At 30.8% G+C, this 27,940-nt stretch overlaps 2 protein-coding genes across 4 annotated transcripts; one reads left to right on the plus strand and one right to left on the minus strand.

Moving 5' to 3' along the window:
- The first annotated feature begins 21 nt into the window (after positions 1–21).
- LOC146532790 (uncharacterized) lies at positions 22–5,559 on the plus strand. Of its 2 annotated transcripts, none has more exons than XM_085196021.1 (7): positions 22–229; positions 331–402; positions 581–711; positions 1,303–1,488; positions 1,829–2,041; positions 2,851–3,455; positions 3,563–5,559. In XM_085196021.1, exons 1-7 carry the CDS (start codon positions 173–175, stop codon positions 5,389–5,391), a joined length of 3,093 nt encoding a protein of 1,030 aa, XP_085052147.1. In that variant the 5' UTR covers positions 22–172; the 3' UTR covers positions 5,392–5,559. The 2 variants fall into 2 exon arrangements, with proteins under 2 accessions (XP_085052147.1, XP_085052148.1); XM_085196022.1 differs by having other exon boundaries at positions 593–711.
- On the minus strand, positions 5,551–27,547 carry Keap1 (kelch like ECH associated protein 1). 2 transcript variants are annotated; one of them, XM_085196023.1, is made up of 13 exons: positions 27,250–27,547; positions 23,661–23,812; positions 17,369–17,482; positions 16,793–16,957; positions 13,517–13,666; positions 11,755–11,871; positions 10,444–10,605; positions 9,983–10,174; positions 9,554–9,685; positions 9,180–9,259; positions 8,609–8,814; positions 8,189–8,365; positions 5,551–8,023 (listed from the first exon to the last, which is right to left on the minus strand). In XM_085196023.1, the coding sequence occupies exons 2-13, from the start codon at positions 23,805–23,807 to the stop codon at positions 7,767–7,769; spliced, it is 1,899 nt and encodes a 632-aa protein (XP_085052149.1). In that variant the 5' UTR covers positions 23,808–23,812; positions 27,250–27,547; the 3' UTR covers positions 5,551–7,766. The 2 variants fall into 2 exon arrangements, with proteins under 2 accessions (XP_085052149.1, XP_085052150.1); XM_085196024.1 differs by lacking the exon at positions 27,250–27,547 and adding an exon at positions 24,816–24,960.
- Between the last annotated feature and the right edge of the window lie 393 nt (positions 27,548–27,940).

Genomic DNA, 27,940 nt, shown 5'->3' on the forward strand with positions numbered 1-27,940 from the left:
AATTAAAAGCTGCATGGCAACTTTTGTAAAATGTCAAAAAGTGTAACTTGTCCTGGATCGTTTATCACTATTTTTAATTTAAGTGTTTTAACATTTTAATTTAATATATATTTTGAGTTGCATGTTTGTGCATTTTGCTTACATTGTTACCTAAATAAATATATTGATTACAATGGATGATATATATGATAACTTGGAAAATTATGAAGATGTAAATGACGTTACAGAGGTATCGCGTTTTAGCGCCAATTGTTATTTATGATTTATTTCGATAATTGGGTTAATAATCAGGAGTCAAAACTCAGCAATTAAATATGTATTTTTTTCTAGCTTAAGAATGAAAATAATGAACTTAAACAAAAACTAGAAGAAAATTCTATTGCTATGAATCAATTGCAAAAAGTAAGTATTTCAATAGTTACTTAAATTTCCTTAATATTAGCATTATTTCAAATAGATTAAGAAGTACCATTTCATTTTATAAATAATAATCCAGAAAAGTAAAATGTGTTTATAATGCTAATATGTTTCACTATCTTACATCGCCATTCATAAGAATGGATGTGCACTGATAATGTAGAATATTTTGCAGGATTTTGAAAAATTAAATTCAGAATATAAAAAGCTGGAACTGAACTATTCTTCCCTATTGAAAACAGCTCGAGCAGAAATTGAAAGAAAAGGTGAAATGATTAAGAACTTAAATACTGAGTAAGTATGATTTTGTGTTATTTTTGTGAGAATGTTTCTATAGCCCACATATAGCATAGAATAGGGTAGGCAAAGAAAACCTAATGCCACTGTCAATACACCCAATTCTCCTTTTACTTTTCACCCAAATTTCAAATGCTATGTATTAAGACATTTCTCTCATCTCATTTTATATGACAATGTTAGAGATCTTATAGATGTACAACATCTCTGAAGTATGGGACATCCAAAATCTAAAACCTATTTGTAACCTTTGGTTATCCAAATCTTATATAAAAGTTTAGGATAATTTTGAAAATGAATGGAGTCTAAATTATTATTATGACAGGTTTTTGATTATGCCTGGCTGACACACTGGCATTAAGAAGAAAGTAGCAATAAGTTTGATAACTTTTGTTACTAGAAAAGAAAAACCATAATTATCACAAACAACAGTGAAAAAACTGTTTAAGTTTTAAAAAATATTTGTAAACAAAATGATCCAAAAGTAATTGATAAACTGAAACATTTTTTTATCCATAACTGAAACCAATACAGTATTTTTCATCTATCTGTCATAATATTGTGTTAGATAATATTGATTTCTTTTAGAAAAGACAAGTTAATAATTAATGCATTGCAAACCAAGGGTAAATGCATGTCAAGGAATAGTAATAACTTTAATGGAAATCAAAAAAATTCAAAAGATCAAAATAATTATGCTAACATAGATAAAGGCAAACAAAAACAGAATTGTGTTGATTCAAAAGATAAATCTTGTGGAAACAAAAATAATAGGTATGACATTATATTCTTTTCTATTAATTAAGGTCTTTTTCTTTATTAATTTTTTTTAGCTTCAAGTTGTATCACATATATAGCGGGGTAGGCAGAGGGTGTCTATTGTTCAGGCATACTGTTTCACACGTTTACCTATATCCAAAAGACAAAGAATTTTGTGTTAAGTATTGATTTCAATGCTGAGCTTTATCTTGTTACCAAAGTGGGGAAATGAAAATAACTCACTCCAAGTAAGTGTTGAACCCACAACAGTTGCATTTACTGTCAGACATTGTCCTGCTACACCACAAGAAAGTCTTTTAAGATTAAAAATTGAAATTATTCCTAAAATTTTTAGACTACAAACCGGAGCATCTTCACCTCCTATAAGTTCAAATGCAAATGAAAATAAAACCACTACAAATACTACAAATGTAGATAATAATAATTTTGGTAAAAAATCAGTAAGCAATACTGAAATGAAAGAGAATATATCTAAAAATGAAGTACATTCTAATAAAACTTCAAGCCAGAGAATTTCAAATAGAAGAAAATCAATGCCAGCAACTAGGTAAAATTAAATTATATAAAAATTTATATAGAAATATATATATATATATATATCTATATATCTATATATCTATATATATATATATATCTATATATCTATATATCTATATATATATATATATATATATATATATATATAATATATATATAGTGGAATTCATACCCATGCCCATTGGAAACTGTCCACTACACTACTCTATGTACATTTTTATCAAATTGTGTTGAAATTTTTATACACTTGTTACAACTTTTTTATGCAAGACCATGGGGGCTTGATTCAATTGGAATTTCAATGGTGGGGTGAAAGTAAAAAAAAGATCTATATTGGAAAAGTGCCAATCACTTTAAGGCACAATCACAGGCCAAGAGAGGTATAGTGGAGTCCTCAATTTACCTTGGAAAACAGTATCAAAGATACTGGACGAAGGTCACGCATGAGGACCTCCCGTAGGGCATGTATCAAGAGGTTGATGACAGTGTACGAGGCAAAAGAGATATATAGAGACCGTAGCACTTGGCGGTCAGTTCTCTCTTATTACTCCGCTAGGGATACAGCGTTAAGTTAAGTTAATTCCTTCTTTCTGGGAACGAGGCAAAGCACGGCGATGAGTTAGGATACTTTTTTCGCTCTTTTCTCTCTCTCTCTCTTTTCTCTCTCTTTTTTAATTGGTGAACGGAAGTGTCTTAATAGGAACGGAGTGTCTAAACATTAAGTTCCCTAGTTCCCCCTGTATCCCGCATATAGCAATATGCGTGATACGTCGTGAAACTTTTAGCTTAAATGTAATTGGAAACAATTCTGATATATAGTTTTCAGGAAGAAAAATTTAGTTCTGATGAAGAAGCAGATAAACCATATAGCAAAAAAAATAGAAAAACGCCTCCTAAGAATTCAAGGCATGATAATCGAGATTATAGGACAGACATACACAGTCACTGCTCAACTGACTCAAGTAGAAGTAGAAATAGCAATAACTTTGACCATAACACTCCAAGACACAATGACTATGATATGAAACGATGTCACAGAAACTACAGTCCAGAAAGATATCAACATAGATATAGTGATTATAATAGAGTAAGAGTAGTAAAAAGTCCACCTTCTGACAAATATAATCGTTCTAAAAGTAGAGATAGGAGGTACAATTACGAAAGAGATCATGACAGACATCGACATTACGAAACTTCTAGCCTAAAACATAAAATAAGGAATAGTTTTGATGAGCCAAACAGTAAACGACAAAAAACCGAGTTATACAGCAAATGTCCTTCACAGGATAGTAATTATATTAGTGACAGGGAAAAGGAATTTTCTGATAGAAGGTATATAGTCGAGCCTGAATTTGAACAGATATCCTGCCAGTCACCTGATTATATACATAGTGACAGTCATTTCCCTCAACATTTAATAAAAGGTAAAAAATAAACATTTTTAAATGTACACATGACACGAAATTAGCATAATTTTATAGATATTAAGACAAAAGTATTATCAATAAATTCCATATATGATCTGTTCTAGAAATTAGAAACATTGCTGCAACTTCACTTGAAGATCCAAGAATTTCGAGTAAAAAATACTTTTTACATTCTCACAATGGTCAAAAATTTTTATTCATACCTTCCGCTCGGGATATTGATATTCTATGCATAGATAAAATGTTATGGGGATTAGAGAATGTAAAACTTCCGGAACCTTTAAAAAGTTTTCCATGTTCTTTTACTGAAAGTGAAAACTATTTAAATCAAATTTACAACAATATGGATGAAAATGAATCAATTGAATCAGGAGAAATTCTAAGTTTAGAAGATGATGTTACCTTGTCAAAGGCTCCAAAAAATTATAAGGAGCCAAATCTTGATTTTAATAGAAAAAGTATAAGCTCTAACATTACTGATACTGGGCAAAAAATAAATAAACTGGAAGTACGGCAAAGTTCATCAACCTGTGAATATAAAATGCCCGAAATTAAAAAAAATCAAGAATGCAGTAATAAACTGGACAAAAGTACTAAAGTTAGTGATGATATAAATGTAAATATAAAGAAGAGCAAAGAAAGCAATTTAAAATTAAAGGAGTCGGATAAAAAATCAAAACCTAATGAAGAAAAACATAAAGAAGTTCAAGTTAGTGCTAAATTTAAAAAGTCTAATAATAATAAGCAAAGTAATATAGATAAGACAATAAAAGATAAAATAAGAACTGTTGAAGGTGATTTGGAATTGAGTGATGAAGAAAGTGACACAATGGAATTTCAGAAAGAAATTGAAGAGATTTTACCAAATAGTGAAAGCAATCAAAAAACAAATGCGACTACAAAAATTGACAAACCTTACACAAATTCTAGTTTTGTAGAGAAAAAAGAAACTGATGTTCATGAAAATCAAATGATAGACAAAAAAGAAACTGATGTTCATGACAATCAAATGATAGACAAAAAAAGAACTGATAATACTGTAACACAAGAAAGTACTAGTATCAAAAAGAGCTCATCTAAAGATTCAACTCGGGATAGTAAAAAACGCCGAAGTAAGAAGAAATCGGAATCCAAAGAAACTACATCTATGGATCAAAAAAATAAAAAGAAAAGTAGTGAAAAAAATAATAAAAAGATTATTCCCGAGCAAACTGTAAATAAATTTAGTGATCTGTTCGGTGATACTAATAGCCTAATAACACCAGATGATTTAGGTATACCAGTGAGTGATAATAAATTACAAGATGTTACATATGCATTAATGTTTGAAAACACGCAAAACGCCATGAGTTTAAACGTTCAAGGTGTCCTTAAAGCGGAAATTGATCAATCAATTCACCAACTTCCTACAAATACTAACTATAACACTATAATTGAATCAGTACCAAATAAAGAAAAGAATAAAACAGATAATGAATTTTCCAATATCAATATATCAAATAGTAAATGTGAAATGTCATATAAAGAACAACAGTTAAATGACAATAGTGAAAATCCAAAAGGGGAAACCTCGATGGAGAAAAATGACGTAGTTAAGACAGTTATCATATCTACAGGGATTCAACCTCAGAGAGATAATAACCTTCCAGACCTTTCAGATCTTTCAGATTTAAATGTAAAAAACAGTAATGTAAAAGATACTATTAAAAAAGACGCGCTAAACGAAGTACGTGTTTTGGCTACTTCAACTCCATACAAACCCATTGTTAGTGATGATAAAATGATTACTTCACCAAATTCCGATACTATAAATACAAATAATGTTAGTATAGGATTAAGTTCTTCAAATTCTAATACAAATCAAACAGAAGATGTACCAGAATTTAAAATAATTATAAGAAGAAAAAGAAAAGTTATCAGGAAGCCTACTTAGTTTTTACTAATCATGAAGTTGTTTTATAAAGCTAAGTATTATAGAATTACTTTATAAAAGTATTCTAATTTTGAATATGTTACTGTATAAAGTTAGACATACTCTCTTTAAACAGACTGAGATATAGATTTGTATTACTAAATAAAATAAAAGGAGGTATTATTCCCATAGCAGTCTTTATTTTCCTTACAATAGCCTGTACTCTTACCGCAGGTATTATATTTACATACATATTTTAAACACATTATACACTTGCTATGACTTAAGTAATAAATACATGATGTTTTATTTACAATGAATTGAATTGAAAGGTTGATAGAAAAAATGTGAGTTATAGAATAATTACAGTTAAACTCTCAACCATGTTTACAAAATTGTTTAAAATGTTACACCTTTAATACTCAGCCGCCTGCGGTCAAATTTATGTGTTTGGAAGACGATACACAACATTCTCATAACATTCAATCATTTACAGTTTAATTTAATTGTTCATTATTATTTACAAAACTAAAATAATTATAACTAGGGACATAATAAAAGTTATCGCTTATTATTATAATATAATTGTTTGACTTAATTTAAATAGATGTAGGGTAAGCAATCCTTCGATCCAATTTGTGTATTAAAAAAATAATTAAGACATCATTACAGACACATCAAACAAATAATTAAGACTCATTATACTATGAAATATAAAGGAAGAGTATAATGTCAACATTTTTAAAGTCAATTCATGCCTCAATACTTACATCCTTATAATCTTGTCAAGAAATCGCAAACTTAAATTTACATACAAATAGTTAATTACACCAAGACATGTTATTTTAGATTACTTTACACATGAATAATATTAAATAAACTTGTTTGTAGTACTAAAAAAATTGTATTGTTGTGGTATTATGTAAATACAATTAACCATACTTAAATTTTGTAAATAAGGTCACACACACTTTCAATAATTTAACTCAAATATTATAGGAATGAAAATTGAAAGTATTTATCTTTAACACCATTTATATTGCTAAACAAATGTTTTTCATAGAACAAAGATGCTAAAAACTTTTTGTATATATGCATATCATATATACGAAATTAAAGTAAGTAAAATAACATTCACATATTTTATGATTTAAAAAACGCAAATTTATTGTACATACTTTCCACACGTATTGCAAGAAATGCTGGGATGTCTTATTTTTATATTTAAATATAGCAGTCATATTATATATCTAAAGAACTACATAACAAAATACGTACAAGAATAATGGCCTTATTAAATATTTTAGCTTTAATAGTGTATTGTGCGACACTGAATTTGTTAAGAAATAAATAAATTTTGACAAATAACGTAACTTAAAATTTTAATAAAATTATTAGGTTTTTTTGAAAAAATCCATTATTATTTATATAAATATTGATAATAGATATAAGCTAAATGTGGTAAATGTAAGCCTTGTCCCAAACACCGCGGAAATATCAAAATCCATTTCAATTTATAACGGATATAAATAGACTGGCTTCTAATGATTTGTTTTTATCATGTTTGAACTCTTAATTTTTTGTCCCCGACCCGCGCAGGAAGGGATGTAGGTGGTGTGGTGGTGGATCACAATCATTAACTTATTTTTTTTATAAAACTTGAACTGAACCAGACTATTGATGAGCCTAATATAATTTTGCTCTCCTCTCCTTTTTTTATTGTAAAGCAATCCAATCGTGACAGAAACTATTTATTAGAAGCCAGTACAGTTTCTATATGTTAAAATGACATAAAATTGTACTAAAACCACTAATAATGAGATTTCAATAATTGAAAGAGAAATTAATGCAGTTGATTTAACTTGCCCCATTTACTTGAATTTTAAATGTTAATATCAGATATTTAATGAATTTTCATATATAGATTTATTGGCACATGTTTCATGAAACATAAATTCAAAACTCGATCGGACAAAACTATTTTAATATAAGTGGTGTGTTTGTCACCCAGCATGCAGAAAGTAGGATATAATTAATAGAATTATTTATTTCATTCATAAAAAAACATTATGCATGCTGTAATATGAATGATTGACATAGACACCGCATATGGGGCCATCCATAAATGGCATTACACGTAAATAAAGATGTGTGATGTGTGACAGGGGGTTCTAAATTTCATGACATCACATTTCAAATGCATACATAATTTTAAATTGAAACAGCAGTTACGGCTGTTTTAATAATTTGTACATTTAGAATAAAGTCAAAAAATCATGAAATTCGTGAATTTATAGATTGTCCATTTAAGACGAGACCAAACCAGACCTTAACAATCAACAAGGTTGCCACTACACTAATAAAAATAATTTATCACAGCGTATTCACTCCGAATGCTATAACCTTCTTTGCGGGTTGATTGCGTTCATAATGTTGGCAGCCATGGGGACGTCGTCGGGGTGGGGCAGGGGGTTGGAAGTCGAGGGGAGGGGATGGGAGTCGCCTATTTCTGTGGACCTCGCGATATGTTGGTAGCACACGGCTGAAGCGTGTCCGGAGCGAACTGATGTTAGCGAAGTGCCGTTTTTCCATGAGTTTGTTGCTGGGTCGTATATTTCTACTATGTCAAGGAAGGACGCGCCGTCGTAGCCGCCTGGGGAAATAAACACAGTTTATTATTTTTAATATTTAACGCAACACAATAGCTACAAACAAAAACAATCCTATTTATACATAAGAAAGTTATTCTCTAGGACTAGAGACTCCGTCTCCATGCTGTGGCTTAAGTCAATGTTCACAGAAGAACTGCAGTACTCACCCATAGCATAGAGCTTATTATCGAGTACGGCGAGCGAGAGCGCGGACCTCGCGGCGCGCATCGGCGCCACCTCCTCCCACGCGTTGCGCTCCGTGTCGTAGCGCTCCACGGACGCGAGCTGCGACGCGCCGTCGTAGCCGCCTACTACATAGATGTATTGATTCCACGCCGCCACGCCTGCGAACAAATTATACAATTATATGTTTTGCTTATTTTATTTCTGCAGCAGTTATTTTCAGCAGAGGGAAAAAAAAATAATTGAATCTCGTCGCATTTACAGTGAGATATCATTATCCTAATAATAAAAAGAAATTAATGTTCTAAAATAACACTTTATTTAATAAACACAGTGACAGTATTCAAGAAGTAAACTTCAATAAATAAACAAACACACACAAAGTAACAATAAAATTCCCTCACCAGCCCCACTCCTAGCGTAGTGCATGGTAGCAACTTCAGTCCAGCAGTTGTTCTCCGGGTGGTAGCACTCTACCGAGTTGGATCTCCTCGCGCCGTCGAAGCCGCCTACGGCGTACAGTAGGCGATTGACGACCGCCACGCCGACGCCGAGCCGCGCCCGCCCCATAGACGCTACGTATGTCCACGCATCTTTTTCTGGGTCGTAACTGAGGAAATGAAGAAGATGTGTAACATACAGTAGAGCAACATAGCATCCAGCGTTTTGGTCATAATCACGTAAAATTTTAAAATCATACTTTTTATTGTGGTGGGTAATAGGTGGATATTAGTACTTTTCAAAAATAAATATTATATTTAACTGTAAAATTGAAATTACATAGTAAAATTTAAATTAAATTGAGAGTGGATAGTAAACGAAAAGAAAAATAACTAAAGTTTTGTTATATTGTTACATATATTTGTAATTGTAAATAATTAGAAAATACTGGTTTATGGAAGTAAATACTGCGACTAAACTCGGTGATCGTAGTAAAATACTAAATAAAGAAAGCGAAGAAAACTAAATAATTACCATTCAACAGTCTTGTGGTATTCAGAGCCGGCGGATCCGCCGACTGCGTATAATAAACCGTCCATTACCGCTACTCCTACCTATAAAGAGCAAAATGTTGATTTTATTAAATTAATATATTCATTTAAAGTACCATCGACTTATCGAGGGGCCCTGAAAGTAGCTAGGACTTTGCAGATTTCATTTTAGGATTTTTCTTACTTTTTATTATTTTCTTCCTAAGCTTAACTTCAAAGTGTACAAAACAAAAGCGGTAGTCTGTCGTACAATATTATTAAATGTAACATATTTTTATTATTATTAAGAAAAATTATTCAGTGCAAAAAGCAAAGAATAAAAATGGCCACAACAAAATAAAGAAATAAAATATATACCCTATGCCGTGGCGTGGACATTGGACTGCAAGGACGCCAATGCTCAGCGGCGGGACTATACACATCTACCCAATCACTATCGTACGATGAGCCTGGCGATGTATTTCTACCACCCACTGCATAGAATAGACCCTGAAAATTGTATTTATTTTAGTATTTGTTAACAGTATTCTCTCTTGCCAAATGATTTTTCTGAGTCTTTCTTTTTACGCCTTTTTGTAGCGGATATTTGTAAAAAAAAATAAAAAAATATAATAAAATCAAACGGAAAAGATAACGTTATGTAACTTTATAATAATCGCCTAAAACCTTCTTCGATAAAGGGACTACCCAACATTTTTTAAAATCGGAAAAGTATTTCCTGAGGTTACTGCGATCAACCAAACTAACTTTATAATATTAGAGTAGGAGTATAGATTCGAATTTTACCTTAAGAAAAGCTGCTCCTAATCCAGATCTCGGTACAGTAAGTCTAGGTAATGTTGTCCAACAGTTATCATCTATATTATAAGCTTCAAACGTATCTATAGAATGTCTGAAATATCCACCCGCCACGTAAATAATACGAGGCGTGTTGGGCCTCCGCTCTTTTACTATTGGTTTTTTATGTAATGTCAGATCCTGTAAATAAAAAAAACTTATATACTTATGTATATTTGTGTTTTTTAGTACTTTGCACGCTAAATTCAGAAATGTCTTAACCTATTTAAATACAGTTTCTACTATTGTATTTAAAAAAATAAAAGTAATATAAAATATTTTGCTCGACAAAATTGATAAAATAAATTAGCAGAAACATGAGTAAACAATATATCTTTGAAATGATATCGTATTAGAACACGCGGGGGCCACGACCGTATTATCAACATAAGTTGTAGAGAATGGCATACCTTAAATATTTTAGCTAAATACTCTCTACACGCTGGAACCTTCTTCAATACAGAACACGTGCTCATTTGTTCCTTTAAAAAGCTGGGCGTCAGATATTGGCATCGAACAGCTTGTAATATGTGTTCCATAAGAGGATACCTTCTATCTTCGTCGAATTTTACCTTTAAAAAAATATTAAATTTAAGTTATATCTAATTTATTTGAAGTCAGCTTTTCTTTACAGTGGCATGGAATCCCACAGTTCATTCATAAACTGTGTCGTGGTTAACACCATCATCTATGCCATATCTCTAAAATTAAACTTTTCCCGCTGAGTTTCTTGCGCCGGTTCTTCTCAGGCCTGAGGCTTTGAGGCATTAACTTTAGTGAACTGGGTATATTTTGTTTCATATTTCAAATAATGGAAAGGTATTCTTTTTATTTAGAACAAGTCGCAAACCCACAAAAAGTGAACGCTAGTTCAAGGAAATGACATTGGATTTTCTCATTTTCCTTAAGGGATAAGTAAAAATGAGAAACAAATATATTAAAAGTCACGGTTACTTACAACATTTTAGTAATAATTACAGTTCCAATAAAACAATATAACGTATTGTTGGTACGCCGATTTGTATAAATATTGATAACGTATATAACATTAATACTACTTAGCTTATCATAGGACATTGGCCTATAAAAATATTTTACGGCTATATACTAGACCTAGCAAAGACCAATCCGTTTCCGCTTGTACAGAGACACGCTAATATTTTCAAATAAAGATATATTTGTTTTGGATTTGAAGCTCCAGTCTTCCCATAAAAAAATCTTAATAGACAACACGAAACTGTTTTGTATGTTATTTTTCCAGAAAGGATTATAATTTATTGCACACTAACGATTACAAAACATTTTTTCATCCTGGGGTTTACCTACCATTGATAAAAAGGTACAACAAAGATATCATTTTAAATTTATTTGAATTTTCCAATCTGATAAAACAACTTTGTCAAAACATTATGAAAAGAAAACAAAAATGGGTAAAAGTTTTATAGTAGGTATAGTGTAGTAATAACTCAATAAGTGCCGACTCACTCCTATCAAGGATAATCTTTTTTAACGCTATACAAATGCAAATTTAAAATAAAATAATTTATGTTCATATATTTCATACTAAATTTATCATGGTCTTACACTTTTTGTAAAAAAACAATCCTTTTTATGTAATGTAACGTAAATTATAATCACGAATCCGAATTTGGTACCGTTTTAAATAAGATTTTATCATTAATTTTATTAATAAATACTAGTGTTTCTTCAACTACACTTACCCAACTTAAAACTGCATTATAAACTTCTCTCTCTTCCCGGACGTTAAGTTCATCTTTTCGTATTAAACAAATAAGTTCTTGAGCCGTTAACTGTAAAAATTCTTCTTCCTGGCACACCTACAACAAAAATACAATATATACTTGATTAAGATAATCGGCACAAGCGTCTGACTATAACGCAGCGGCAGTACGTTCGATTCCCACTCGGGGGAATGAATAATAATTTATTAATATTTTCATTTCTTCCCTAAGGTACCAAGACAAAAGCACGGCGTTGAGTTCCGGCACTTAGCACGCAATGCCTCAAAATATCGGCGGGAAGTGGGGAATGGTGTGTCTTAACACCAGGGTCCCTCTGCCTACCCTGCTATATGCAGGATAAAGCGTGAAAGACATATTATAGCTCATCAATTAAAAAAAAGAAACAAATACAAATAGTAAAAAACTTAATACTTAAATATAATATAATAAAGCTAAGTAAACTAGTACCTATATGTTGTTGGTAAAGCATGATTTTATAATTTAAATCTCATCGTTGTACGTCACGTACACCATTTGTCATAAAGATAGCTGTCGTGCTGCAAAGCAGTCTAAAATAACAATCCCAAATTCAAGTTCCTTTTAAAAAATAATATTATCAAAGATATATTTTAAAATTTTTGTCTTGTTGTTGATAAATAAAAAGAAATTATATACAAACGACTACTCAAAATAGCGCATATCTCCAGTCATTAATGACGTAAATGTACCTACCTAATATTAAATTCAAAAACGTGGTTACCGCCATTACGTAACAAATAAATACAAATGACGAGTAAAATGACATGGCATTTTTAACATCAGTTGATAGTGTTTGTGGAATAGACAAAATACCGTAAGCAACACCGCTTACACTAATCAATCTAAGTAAATGTTAAAAATATAAATATTAGCATTTTGTCCCCTTTGTGATTTATTTTTCCTTATTTTATAATTTAAAATTGATATTTTTTTGCTAAAATGTTAATAATAAATGTTATCTTCATATTGGATTACGAATCAGCTTGTGACATTTACAAATTTCTACACAAGAAATATGCTGTATGAAAATAACTTCTAAGCATAGTGATTTTGTTTACACTTTTACAATTACGTGGCAATAAAGAGAATGTTGAACTAAAACATGTTGAAAACAAAGTTCTTGTGTCTTCATAATACAAAAATATATATGTACTTAAAAACAAAAAAAAACCTAATGTTAAATATCAAAACATTTGCCTGATATCCGGCAATGTATCTCTACGTAATGAAAATCAGTTCGAAATAACACATTATCTTTTTGATAAATACATATTTGCAACAATAGTCTTAAAAGTCTGTATTTTAAAGTTTGTTTTCTTCAATTAACACATGTTTGAGAAAAATATCTGATGTCTATAATAGTCAACAATTCGGTGGAATTATGTTATATAAAGAATGTAGTGAGCTAAGATTTAGGCAAATTAAATATAATATGACAAACTGACAATATTTATAAAATATAATTATTTAATTGAACACGTGTTTCATCGTTTTCTAGAATTCTCCCCCTAAGGGTGCAAATAAGGGGTTGAAAGTTGGTATGGAAATATCTTTAAATCACCACCGATTTTTATAAAATTTGAAATTTAGACTCTTAAAAATATTTCATCGAACACATGTTTCATGGGTTATTAGAATTCACCCCTAAATACGCAAGCGAAGCTGCGCGCGTCCGCTAGTTATATATAAAGTAAGTACTCACTTGTGTAAAATGTCTTTCGATGAATTGGTTTGCTTTCTGTTTGAGTTCAACGCAGCCATGTTGCTCCGCAAAGTTAGCTATTCCGATGGCGTTCGACGGGTCCAGCTGCCGCTCGAGGAACGCACAGCACGCGTCTATGACGTTGGTTATCTGCAGCACACAACTACAATATATGTCATTTCACATTCTAGCACACCTTACTATTGGTGTTGACATTATGAAAGTAAACTTGAATACAGCTATAAAGCAGGGGAACACTGAGTTCGATTCCCACTCGAGGGAATGAAATATTTGGGCGCCATACGGCCACGCAATGCCTCGAGAATTCAGCGGAAAGTGGGGAACGGAGGGTACACTAGATTTCCTGGTTCCCGTACATAGCACTATCTGTTATGTGTAGGATACAGCGTAAAGCTAATATAAAAAAAGAAAAGCAACTCTAACTCGACCAAGATGCAATAATTAAACGTTTATATAATAACACAGTAATAAATTAACATAATTATGGTTAATAGAAAAAACAAATTGAATAAAGACTTATACAGTAATGTTATTCTCAAAACACCCATTACGTTCCACTGTGCCTCTCGCAACTTAGTGTTTATTCAAAGAGTCGTGCAATATCATGGCAACGCATTTAATTATGTAACTATCACATTTTTTTTAACTATGCTCTCGTTTTTTTTTGTTTGCATACAATAAGGTCAGGCAGAGTGAGATTCCGTTTTCATTCAAAGATTATAATTTACTAGCGACCCTCTTGCGGCTTCGCCCGCTTTAACTACTGGATTATTCATGTAATGTATGTTTGCAAAGCACTTAAGATAATGTGAAAAATAATTAAACCCTAATGCAACCCGCATTTTTGTAGTTTCAATAAAGATTTTCCAATTGTTTTACACAGCAAGGATTTTTTAGTATTAATCTGTGCTACTAATCTTTTCAAGTACTTATTAAAATATATTTAAATGACTATTTTTAAATAGGCTAATGACTATTTTTAAACGGAAGGAATTATAAACAAAAACCTACCTACTACTAACTACTACAAAAAATCTGAAACCAAATATATCGCGCTTAAATAATACATTCAACTCCAATTATCCAATACGTGCAAACGCATCTAACTAAATCTTCGTTGCTATAGAGGCAGCCGGGTTTTTTTTTTTCGAGCTTGTGGTTAATCCTGAAGGGGGTATTCTGTCCCTGATGAAAAGCAAGCACGACGTGGCTGCCTGTGAGGAAAATTAAATAGAATGCATGGGCCGGGAATCGCACCCATTCTACCACTGAACCACCGATGCGTGTAAGGCAAGCGGGCACGGCGGACGCATGGCGAGTAGCGAGCCGTTTCGCAGCAAGGATTTTTTTGATAAGTATTTTTAAGATAAGTGAAACTTGAGTAACATACAGCTGATGTGTCAACGGCGGGATGTGTCAACAATTAAATGCGTTTTTCTGTAAAACTATTCGCAATATCGAAATATTGTAAAAAGCAAATTTTATCTTCGTTTAACGTAGAAAATTAATAAAGTATTTTAAAGGATAAGGATTAATACCATTATGGAAAAATATCCCTCACAATAAAAAATATATTGAAATTATTATTTTTAGACAGAAAAATGATCACTACACGTTATTCTTAAAAGATACGAATATGCCTCCGCGAACTTTTTTGTAGATCTTATTAAGAGGAACAATACTCCAGTAAATTTTTTTCATGTAGTACTTACTATTAGAGCAGCGCATGCGCGAAAGTGTCTCAACGGGTAGGACTTTATACATATTTATCGTATTTATGTTAACTTACATAAGAATTTACAAATAATAAACTATATATAAACCTTCTACGAAAAACACTCGACTTAATGGTGAAGACCGCATTAAAATCCGTTGGGTGGTTTAGAAGAAGAAGAGTTAGAAACAACAGACAGACACGAAAAGCGACTTTGTTTTATAAGATATATATATATATATATATATATATATATATATATATATATATATATATATATATATATATATATATATATATAGGATGAATGAAAATATCATCTCTATATTGCTCTATGTTATATACTTTTAGTATCGTTGTAATATAGTATTATAACGAGATTATAACGAGATTTTCTTAATATATATAATATTTAGAAATTGTTTTAAAGGTTTAGTTAGAGTAGTGGTAGAGTTGTGTCACTTCGTTTAGACAAAACCGTAAATAAAATTAAAACTATCGCTCACTTATTTTAAGTTTAGAACAAGCACTATCGTATGACTGGTAAACGCGACGGTTCTGGGTTCAATTCCTCCTATTGGAAATGAATAATTTATTATTTTCATTTTTCGCTCTAGTAACAAGGGGTACCTCGTTGAGTACCGCCACGCAACGCGCGGTATTGGCGGAAAGTGAAGAAAGGCGTATCTTAACTTAACACTAGGTTCCTTCTGCCTACTCCGCTATATGCGGGATACAACGTGAAGCTGAAGAGCTATTCTTGCGGGGTAGACTAAGATAATAAAATGTTAAAACATGCGTTTCCATTTTCTGGTTGACTTTGAAGTGATAAAGAGCTTAATTATTACGCTTGAATCCCTACGTAAAGTGATACGTTCTTATGTGAATATAAATAAGATAGTTATTTATATTATACGATAACGTTGTTACGTCGTCTTTAAAGATAACAAAATCAAAAAATATTATCTTGGTAATATCAATTTTCGTCAAGTAACGGTCTCAAATATGATTAGGCATTTTCAAGCCGGATACATTTAAATATTACTAATATTATAATTCTACTGACCCTACAAACATTCTAAATGTGTAAATTTGTGAGAATCGATGTTTGTTCCACATTCGAGCATAAACTACTGAACGGATAACAAATACATAAGAATTCAAGAAAAACTTAAGCAAGGTACCTACGTAATATTTAAATTTATTTTAAACTAATTTATCATAATTAATAATTCATGACGCACTCTTTTTTATCATTTCAAAAGTTTTATGTATCTAACTATAGATATAATTATATATGTGATGAAGAGAAAAATCACCAAAACACTTGTTTTATTCAGCGCTATAAAAATTAACTAATAATAAAATGTTGCTAAAAATATATGCATAAGAAAAGAAAGGTAAACGTTTAAAATGTACTTAACATTGGTACAGTAAGGTCGGAAGTCATGGCCTACCTAATCAGCGACGTCCACGACTCGTCCACCGTATTATATAAATACATTTGTTAATAATTAACTCTTAAGGTATAAATATAATACCTGGAACATAGTAGCAGCAGGTAGCAGCTGGCACACCGTGACCTCGGTTATGCGAACTTTGCCCGTGTACATGAAGTACACCAGCCAGGCCATAGCGGACGGACAGACACCTTGTAGACGAACTCGAGACATTTCACTCTCTTTGAGCCCGCTCGTAAACATTGCCTGGTAACATCGTAAAAACTATAAAGCTGACGATTTTGTTTGTTTCATTGGATTAATTTTTAGAACAGTTGATCAAACGTGGAAAATTATTTTTGTAGATATATAAAAATGGTTATGGTAAACTTATTATGCATTCTTTAAAAAAAAATCATTAGACAGCTTAAATGATCGGCTTTATAGTATATTTACTAGGTAGGTAAGTATATATATAAGATAGGACTAGAACTAAAATAAGCATTTTTTATTTAATTTACAATACAATATGATTTTCACGATGACGCACCTAAAACATTTGTGTGTGGCAACTGAAAATTAATATTTATATAACTTTGCTTTTGTTTAACTAACTGTGGTTATTATAACATCTGACATTACTACAAGTAAAGTTATGGAAAATTAGTAAGCATTTACCTTAAAATAAGGACTTCCCGCGGCTAAAACCACTTTGTGAACGTGAAATAGTTCCTTTCCGACTTCTAGAACTACATCAGTAAGCATGTGATGTGATCGCATTGTGAATAACATCTGAAAAAAAAAGGAAAATAAAATATCCATAATAGTAAAAAAAAAACGTCATAAATAGTAGATTTAACATTAACTTTTCAATTCAAATGAAATAATATTTTTTTCCACCTTCATCTTCATCAATCTTTCCCATTGTAACGTAGTCAAACAGAACCTAGTGAAAAGACAACTTGTTCTATTTCCAACATATAAACCTGTTTAGACTGTGACCTGTTTAGTGGTTTAGAGTGTTCAGTTGAAATAAATCTCTTCCACGATAATGGATCAAACTCCCCTCCCCCCAACTACCCCGTTTATATTCAAATATTTTTCCACTGCGCCACGATACTAATTTATATGATAATTCATTATCTTGATAGCAATTGGTGTTAATGTTAAGCATTTTTTTATGGGAAAAGGCTTTTAATATTTTTTAAAATTATATTGACAGTGGACTTTGATCGGAATTTTATCATTAAATACATAAGATTTTTGCTTCCTGCTTATCAATGGTTAGCAAATAAGTTATAGGTTAGTGTAATGTATCTCTTAAATAGATATTTTTAGAGTTATATGTATCATTTAGAAATAAGTTGTTATAGAAAATGTTAAAAGGAAAATATATGAACATGATTCCAAAAAGTTGTTTTCTTTGTCTTCTACTCAACCAACACAGCCAACACTTGAAAAACAATTAATGTACACTTACCAAAAAATAAAACAACCTGAACCATTTTTGTGTAATCAAAAGCAAAAAAAAATTGAATAATTAGGTAATAGAAAAGAAACTTGTTTTTATTTTTTTATAACACCGTGGAAAAAATACAATAATTAGAAAAATCATTAAATAATGTTCAGAAACATTAGCTCAACGACTATTTAAAAGCATATAGTATTATTAATATTAGTTTCTTAGGAAACAAAAGCAAACCTTGATTTATAATATACTACGATGTTTATTAACATTTTTGAGAAATCGTCAAGAATTACATATGAAGCAAGAAAGGCATCGGTTGACCTTCGAGAACACATGGATCGATCTAAATCCAACAAGAGTATCGATGATATTGAATAAGGTCACGTAAAAAGCAGGACTGGTGGAGGGCATGTAAGCACATTGTATGGGTTGATGACTGATGATATAACATTATGAGGATAATATATTTTTTATTTATATTAACATTCTAATAGTATATTACTAGTGGAAGATTAAAATTAATATATAAAAAGATTATTAGTTAAAATTATTATATACATATAATTAAATTTCTACAATAATATTATATACAGCGTTGTAAAGTAATATTTTGCAGAGTCATGGCGGCTTGCGTTATTTCAATATTGAGCGATAAGAAGATATCTTAAGAAACGAAGGTATAACATTTTAATATTTTCAATGACAAAAAGTATTTTTCCGAATAAAAATATATTTTTTCCTTTACTTGTAAGTTGGGAATACAAAATATTTGTTTTTCTTAAAAACGAATTATAAACTTTTTGCGACCTTTATCATAAATATTTTATGACTAGGTAGTTTAGTAAATGTCATTGTCATTTAGTGTTAAAAAATTGCGAAATTAAACAAATAACATAACCCGGGGACAAGACTTTTTTTCTAGCTTCAAGCTGCATCTCAAGAACCTGAAAACAGTCCGTTGCCGGGAAGACGTAAGGTGTGGAATGGGATTGCCTTAATGAACACTTCCGTTTTCCGAATTCTGGAGGCATGTCGTGTTGAGCAGCGGAACTAAACGTCAATTCTTGTTTATTTTTCACACTATCATATATAGTAGGGAATAGTAACTGGAATTATTATTGTTAATTTCACACTTATGCTAAGATTTATTAGCCATAATTATTAGGATTATAAGACGGAAAATTTCACAATCTTATTATTTCTTTGAGGGTCTTAATTAATTAACGTACAAAACAAGAAACAAAAACATAATAGTCTTATTCATTATCTGGAAAATTTTTATTTAGCTATGTCACCCACCATTTTGCTCCGATTATATTGAGATAAAAATGTAGCATGTTCATCATCTCTAACAAAAGAATAAATAACACAAATAATTATTATACTACATCCCAAAATAAACAGCAATTATTAATTTGTAATTTAAAAGGACTACAAGAATTTAATTGAACTACAAGAATTTAATTGCTATTACAATTTAAAAAGATTTTTGCACTTTGTTTTGATACCTACTTATTTTAAATTAAATTACATCAACTATTAATACATTTGGAAAAAAGATAACTTATAGTATTTATGCAAATGTTATTTTGCAAATGTTTGTTTAAATTGGACATTTAGGTCACTAACAATAACAATACGAACAAGGCGATGGTTTGACGCGAGACGCTGTGCCCCTATTGTACGTTATAAGATAAGGCTTCGTGAAAATTAAATAAGCGATCTCGGATTAACATGGTCCCTTCAATTATTTGTTTTGTCTTTAAATTAATTTATTTTGAACAAATATACATAAAATACGTATACAGCAAATGTAGCGCCGTCACTTTGATTGTAATTAAGATATTATAGTTTTTCGATTATTATGTTTATTGTCACGTTTATACAAAAAATATTTTCTTATCTATGTACTAGCGGACGCGCGCAGCTTCGCTTGCGTATTTTGGCGGTGAATTCTAATAAACCATAAAACATGTGTTCAATTAAATGTTTTTAGGAGTCTAAATTTCTAATTTTATAATAATCCAGATTAGATCCAGTTTGTATAGAGAAAAGATTTTGTCATACAAACTTTCAACCCCTTATATGCACCCTTAGGGGGAGAATTCTAGAAAACGATGAAACACGTGTTCAATTAAATACTTTTAAAAATCTAAATTTAAAATTTTATGAAAATCGATGCGGATTTAATTTTTTTTCCATACAAACTTTCAACCCCTATTTCACCCCTTTAGGGTTAAAATTTTTTAAAAATCCCTTCTTAGTGGATGTCTAGATTACGAAAGTAAACATCTGTCCACATTCCACGTTTCTACGCACAGCGGTTATGGCTGTGCGTGTGTCTTACCTCAGTCAGTGAGGACAAGTCTTTTTATATTATCTATGTACTAGCCGCCCGCCCGCGGCTCCGCCTGCGTGAACTATGTTATTATTTATTTCTGTCTCCATGAGTACCAGCGTCTTATAAGTGACGACCATGCAAAATTTGATACTCCTTCTACTACTCCCTAATTTGTAGTAACGAAGTTTCATACAAACTTTCAACCTCAAAAACAGCCCCTTAGAAGTCGAATATTGCAAATTCCCGTCTTAGCGAGAACCTACGTCCTATAAATGAATCCTGTGCAAAATTTCAGATTTCTAGCACATGTAGTTTCTGAGATTTCGTGATGAGTGAGTGACCTTTCGATTTTATATATATAGATTATATTATAGTGTTTTGCTATGAGGGTTCCGTATCCAAGGGGTAAAACAGGATCCTATTACTAGGACTCCGTCCGTCTGTTACTAGGCTATATCTTATCAATCTTAATACTTATAGTGAATTTAAAAAACAAAAATAAATATTTAGAATACTCCCATAGAACAAACGTACCAGTGGCAGCCATACATTAATTGTATAGTTTCAATAATTAATTTTATTGTTATTTATTGAAACAATATTCTCAATTCCATACATTTTATGCGTAATTATTTGACGCAAGCATTTTGTTTAAGTAAATATGTGCCTATTCATGACAAGTTTCCATTTTGTGTAGAGGATTCGTGTCATATAAAATAAAGCATTTCTCTTAACTCTTATTTATACATCCGTTATGATTCAGTAACGTATTTTCAATAAACATCATTGAGTGATGTATTATGTGAAAAATCTCGTATTGAAAAAATATTGTCAAGTTTTTTTTTTATAAATTAAGGTGGCTTGGTTATATCATACCTTAATAATAAAGAAGTTTAAATATAATTGTTACCACGATTGAGGATCGAATCCACAACCATCGTGTTTAGTCGTAATAACATTCATAGGATAATAGTGACGTAGAAAAACTTTGTATTAATTTCAAAGTAGTACCGTAATACCCCATAACCAATTATTCGACAATAATTTTGTTAAGGGTTATTTGGCATCAGTACCCTTATTTAAAAGGCTGTAAGGGGCACAAACATGTGACTGTAAACGCAACAGTTATGGGTTCTATTCCCACTCGGGAGAACGAATTATTATTTATGAATATTTTCATTTCTTCGCTTTGGCATCTGGGCAAAAGCCACTTAACACGCAATGCCTCGAAAAATTCGGCGGAAAGTCTTAACAATAGGTTTCCTCTGCCTACCCTGTTATAAGCGGAATACAGCGTGAGCTGATCCTTATTTAACGTGTTTCCCCTACATTAGCTAAAGGTAATGGGCGAAAGATAATAAATAGTACATAATGGTCAGCTGATAATCGACGTGCATTGACAATTGATAATATTTATGTTGAGCTAGAAAATAACATACATTTCCCAAAAAAAGTTTTTTTATATATGTCGTATTTTTTTTCGGCAAATCGCTCTTGTTTATGCCGACTGTTTAGAATTTCTTTAATATCTAAATAGTCATAATTCTATAAAGCATTAATGTGTTATTGTCGTATTATATAAGTTTTAACTATATAAAGTTTTATATATTCATTATATTGTAATCGCTAAAAAACCATTGTTAAAACCATCAAAGCAGACATCATAATCATTACCTATGTCAATTCATTCAACAGGAATCAAGGGCGATGCGTAAGACAATTACATAATCTGTCATAGAGTAGTAGTACTTTAACTTAAAATAATAATCTATATATATAAAATCCAAAAGTCACTCACTCATCACGAAATCTCAGAAACTACATGTGCTACACGAAATCTCAAATTTTGCATAGGAGTTACTTATAGGACGTAGGTGCTCGCTAAGACGGGAATTTGCTATATTCGACTTCTAAGGGTTTGTTTTTGGGGTTGAAAATTTGTATGAAACTTCGTTACTAATGACATTTGTCTTTGTCATTCGTTACTAAATGCTAGGAGTCTCAAATTTTGCATAGACGTCACTAGGACGTAATCATGGAGACAGAAATTGATAATAACATAGTTCACGCGGGTGAAACCGCGAGCGGGCCGCTAGTCTTCTATATATTATATAAAATCGAAAGGTCACTCACTCATCACGAAATCTCAGAGACTACACGTGCTAGGAATCTCAAATTTTGCATAGAAGTTACTTATAGGACGTAGGTGCTCGCTAAGACGGGAATTTGCAATATTCGATTTCTAAGGGGTTGTTTTTGGGGTCGAAAATTTGTATGAAACTTCGTTACTACAAATGCTAAGAGTTTCAAATTTTGCATAGACGTCACTAGGACGTAGTCATGGAGACAGAAATTAATAATAACATAGTTCACGCGGATGAAACCGCGAGCGGGCCGCTAGTACTGAATATATAATGTATCAACTAATACACGAATTAGACTTCAGTTTACTTTTATAACAATAATACACGCGGTAAGTCCATAATAAAAATGTTATACTATTAAGTTCCATCGCATTGACCATACAAAATAAATTTGAAATAATTTTTCAACGATATCATGTAGAATTAAGTATTTTACGAAATTTTCCTGCATAAACGAAAAACCTATAATATGATTCATGTACATGTAGATAAAGTATATTTAATTTAAATTTTTCTATAAAATTGAGAGGAAAAACCGTTTTATTTAAATTAGTCCTGGTATTTTAATAAATACGTGTTTTACATATTTTATTTGTATTAAGTTTTTCATAAACGAAAATATTTGTACGATAATTTAAGAAAATTGAAAAATCATTCTGGTCGGTCCGTTTCCAGACGCTCTAAAATTGAGCTTTAGCATGACTCATTACAATATTTACAACTATCAGCTTCCCTATACTAGAGGTCCGGCATCTTTGCTGGTTAGTCACATATTGTAAAATTTACGCATATATTTGTCTTCACACTTTAATATCTCATTCAGTTTGACGTTCAAGGTAAATTACCTTTATCACGTCAAAAAGAATGAGTTAGCTGTCCGTGCGGTCACGGTTAAGGACAGATAATGTTAAAATGATTTGACTGATAACGTGAACCTTTTTTAATCAAATTTTAAAAAATGTTTAATAATATTAGTTATTAACAAAAAATAATCAATTTCAAACGATTATTGCTTACCTTCATAAAATCAGGGACGTAATTTCCAAGACAAAAGGTCATATCACCAATATCATTACTTCCCACGTAGGGTCCTTCAAAAAGATCACAGTTAATCGGCGGCATATCGTCTAATAAATTACGACCAATGTCATCTTCTTTCTCCATTTTATCTGTGAACAAAATATTACAAAATTTTAGTAACCAGGGAAATAATTTCAGAAAGTCGTTATGGCGTCTAATGTAAGAATTTCCTGTTAATTGCATATACAAATAAGTATCGACTAAAATATTTTTTCGGCTTATAAAACTTGAGCAAATTAGGACTTCCAATCACGCAATCCGCATCATTATCGGGTCCCGCATATTGCAGGATAAGGCGTGCGGGATTGGCGGGACAGGAAAGAAGTATGTACATCACCTACTCCGATCATAATCACTCAGGAAATTGTAACTCTTTATAATGATAAATAAGTCTTGATTCGTTCTTAATTTAGTTCAAAATGTTTCGATTTAGTTAATTGATTTGTGTTTTTTCGCTATTTCCTTTGATTTTATTAAACGGTGACATTCCGTTGCTTTTCCGTTTCCGTTTTTTCCGTTGTCCAATACTAAGTAATACCTACTTAGATAGATGTAGAGTTATTGATTCATTGATTTAATTCCTTAATACTTTATTCAATATTTTCTATATGCTAAATATATTAGCATATAGAATTACCGAGGTTGGATACAGGCTGTGATATTTGAAGCTTTCAAGCCGTTTTGTAAAATCTGTTATGTGAAAAGAACAAATGCAAAGGTAACTCTACTACCTAATATGATAAAAACATGTAACATAAATAACGATCGGTATACATAGTATTTGTTTATATTAAAAGTTGCGGTCTAGGCGCATAAACTTCGTCTACGAAATATTTTTTTTAAAAGATGGAATAAAATAAAATAAAATAAAATGGAGTAAATTTTCTTTAGATTTGTCCGGCTTCTTCTCGTCTAGTCAAATAAGCTTAATCATAAAAAAGTCATACAATAAATTCAAAGTTATTAATAATTAATTCTGGGGGATGGAATGTCTTAACACTAGGTTCCCTCTGTCTACCCTGCTGTGTGCGGGATACAACGTGAAGCTGTTTTTAATAATTGATCTACAATTAAAAACTTTTCTAAACTCACCTAGACATGACTGCACTATTTATTTTCTATTGCACTTCTATTGCAATCCAAAAATAAATGCACTTTATCACATAAACAATTTCGATTCCACAATAAATTACACGTTTATTATATTTATGATTATTATGCGATTGTTCACACACAATCGGTCTGACCGCTGCCACCTTAACGACTGCTCAAAAGCATCACGAAAACGTAACGCTAACCTGACTCAGCAAAATATTTGTACGTGTTTATGTATTACGGGATTTATCGGAAAACAACAATAGTCACCGTTCGAATAAATTTCGTTGGTGAGTTTAATTTAAAATATTGGTATTAATCTATTTGTAATGTAAATAAGGAAAGTTGTTGCCTACTGCCACACTTAAACAGCAGTAGCATAGTGGGCTATGATGATAATCACGGGTATTGTGAATCATAGTTTTTACTGGTTTTACCAGCTGGGCTTTTAATTTAAAACTCAAGAATAAGCCATGTCTGTTGATTAATTAATCACTAGTTTAATAGAAGAAGACAAATATGGATTACAGAAACGAAATGGTAAATGTTGGTAAAATTTAAATTCATAATAATCATAATCTAATCATATGCAACAAAAAAGCTTTGTAATAGCAGATATGCAAGAACAATGCTCGGAAACTGACAACATTAAATGATACCTAAGTGTTAGGAACAAGTAAAAAAGAAAGCTAATTTTATTATTTTTTTTAAGTTAGCATAATTGCGGTTTGGTTAATGCGTGATACACGAAAAATATTGAAAATGTATTGATAAAATATGTATTATAACAACATTTTTGAAAATATGCTATTAAATATGAGAATGATTTAAATATGCAAAGAAACAAATATAATTTGGTCTCTACTGATGACAAATGTACATATTTTAAAAATTATCAATAATCACTTTCCACATGTTTAGTTGCATGCAGTTGAATGAAACTAATATAATTATAGTATTTTATATGTCTTTTAGCTAGCTAGCTAGCACAGAGTAGGCACAGGACCAGTTGGAAGTTGCTAGTGTTGAATTTTCCTTTTTTCATCCCCCAATTAAAAATATTGTAAAATTCAGACACTGCACTACTGCCCCCATATTGACCAACATAAACAGTGTTTATAATAACTTAGCTTGCTAAATCACTATATTTTTTTCAGCGTAACACTTGTCACAGTAGATGACTCAATGCCAAGATCTTTTCAAGTGGGAGGCTGAAAGCAAGGTATTCTGTGTTGAATGGTGGTACTGAGCTTTGTATCAAGGTGGGGAAAAAAAATGATAGTTAAAAATATGTTGTCTCACTGCCATGATACATCATGGCACAGTGAGACACTGTCTTACTGAACCATGCAGCTGAATTATAACTGATAGTATATTTTAAGATATATGCCTTTCTTATGTCTTTATTTTTTAGTTAGTCTTTATTTATTTTTCAAAATAGGATAAGATATGAAAATAATTTTAATAATTTGGCACTATTAAAGATTTGCAGGTGTCAATTATGGCAATGTTTATCTTACTGGAGTTTTAAAAATATATATTTTATGTCATATGTGTTTTTTGCTAATGATTTTCTATAACTGTTACTTAATTCACTATTAACTACCTTAAATAAGATATGTTATTGCATAAACTTTTGTATATTAGGAATAATATCAACATTAATAATATAACATTGAGTTTTTGAATTCTTTTGCCAGTGTGGGGAATGAATTTTTCATTTCCTTACCACAGTAAACAAGACAAAGCAGCGTTTTAATTTCACCACTCAACACAAAATATCTCAACAGATTGGGTGGTGTGTGGGGAAGGGATATCTTAATACTAGGTTCTGTCTGTTTACCTTTTTGCAATCAGGATACACATGATCCTAATAAGAACAAAAACAAATGTCTTAAATTTTATGAAGCAATTCAATTGATGTACAAGAAACAAATTGAAAAAAAGCAATAAGAAATAAGGTTAATGGTAGGTTTAAATTGTGTTATTTCATTGTAATTACGTTTAGTATGCTATTTACAGTAACTATTGTATTTACTAAAAAAGTAAGAAGTAGCTTTACATATAAAAATATTGTTTTCTAGGTCATTTAAAATATGATATTATTTTACCTACATACTTATATACTAATTGAATGAATAGCTTACAGACTAATATATAAGATCACATATTATTACTGTTACTATTGTGCAGATGAGGCATTTGATCTGTTTTTTTATAAATAAACAAATATATATATTTCTCTTACTTTATATTCCAATACGACACTTAGCAGCGCTGGTATATATTAAATTTTATGTATATATATCCATGTTGATATATATTTCATATTAAAACTGCTGACTTCTTTTACATTGAAAAAAAAAGACAAAATCATTTTTTAATATATACTTACACCTACTGTTTCTTTTTAATATTCAATATCACTTACCTTTTCCTTTTTAATATTACGATATCAACACACTTTAACACTTTATTATTTTTAACTTCTCTTGTAGTAGAACTTTTTATTACCACTAGCTCAAATACTACACGAAAAACTTAATAATATAACTATCATTTACTTTTGCTTATAACAACTAATGTGGAATGTTTGTTTAGAAGAGATAAATTTTGGCCCACAGCACGGATATTTTAATTAAAATGCAATTTAACTCCTAAAATTACTATTTTCCATGGCTATAAAGTATTACTGATATCAACTGACAACTACTGACAATCATATTGTCATGGCTAATGACATTGCAATGTTAAAGTGACTTTGACATAAATGATAATATTATGTATTATTATTTATTAGTGTACCGTACCTAACACTTTTATTTAAATGAAAATTATATTTAAGAATAATTTTATAATGCTATCCCTTGAATATTTAAAAATATGTACATATTTTTGTATGTATTTATACTACCTCTAAAAATATACAAAAGAACAATATTATCACTTACGGCGGGATATATTTAATTTTATAAAAAACCGGACAAATGTCCGTGTTCTGTACCAATTTTAGGATTGTATATCAATGGGAAGTATAACGTATAAAAGTTGACAAAGTCAAATTTGCGGTTGTAACCAATCAATTACAATTATAAGTTGTTGTATCAAATGAATTACAATTA

The sequence above is a fragment of the Heliconius melpomene genome, chromosome 13 (genome assembly GCF_056956725.1).
Source record: "Heliconius melpomene rosina isolate 202511_hmr_F chromosome 13, ASM5695672v1, whole genome shotgun sequence".
In the NCBI taxonomy this organism is placed as follows: domain Eukaryota; kingdom Metazoa; phylum Arthropoda; class Insecta; order Lepidoptera; family Nymphalidae; genus Heliconius; species Heliconius melpomene.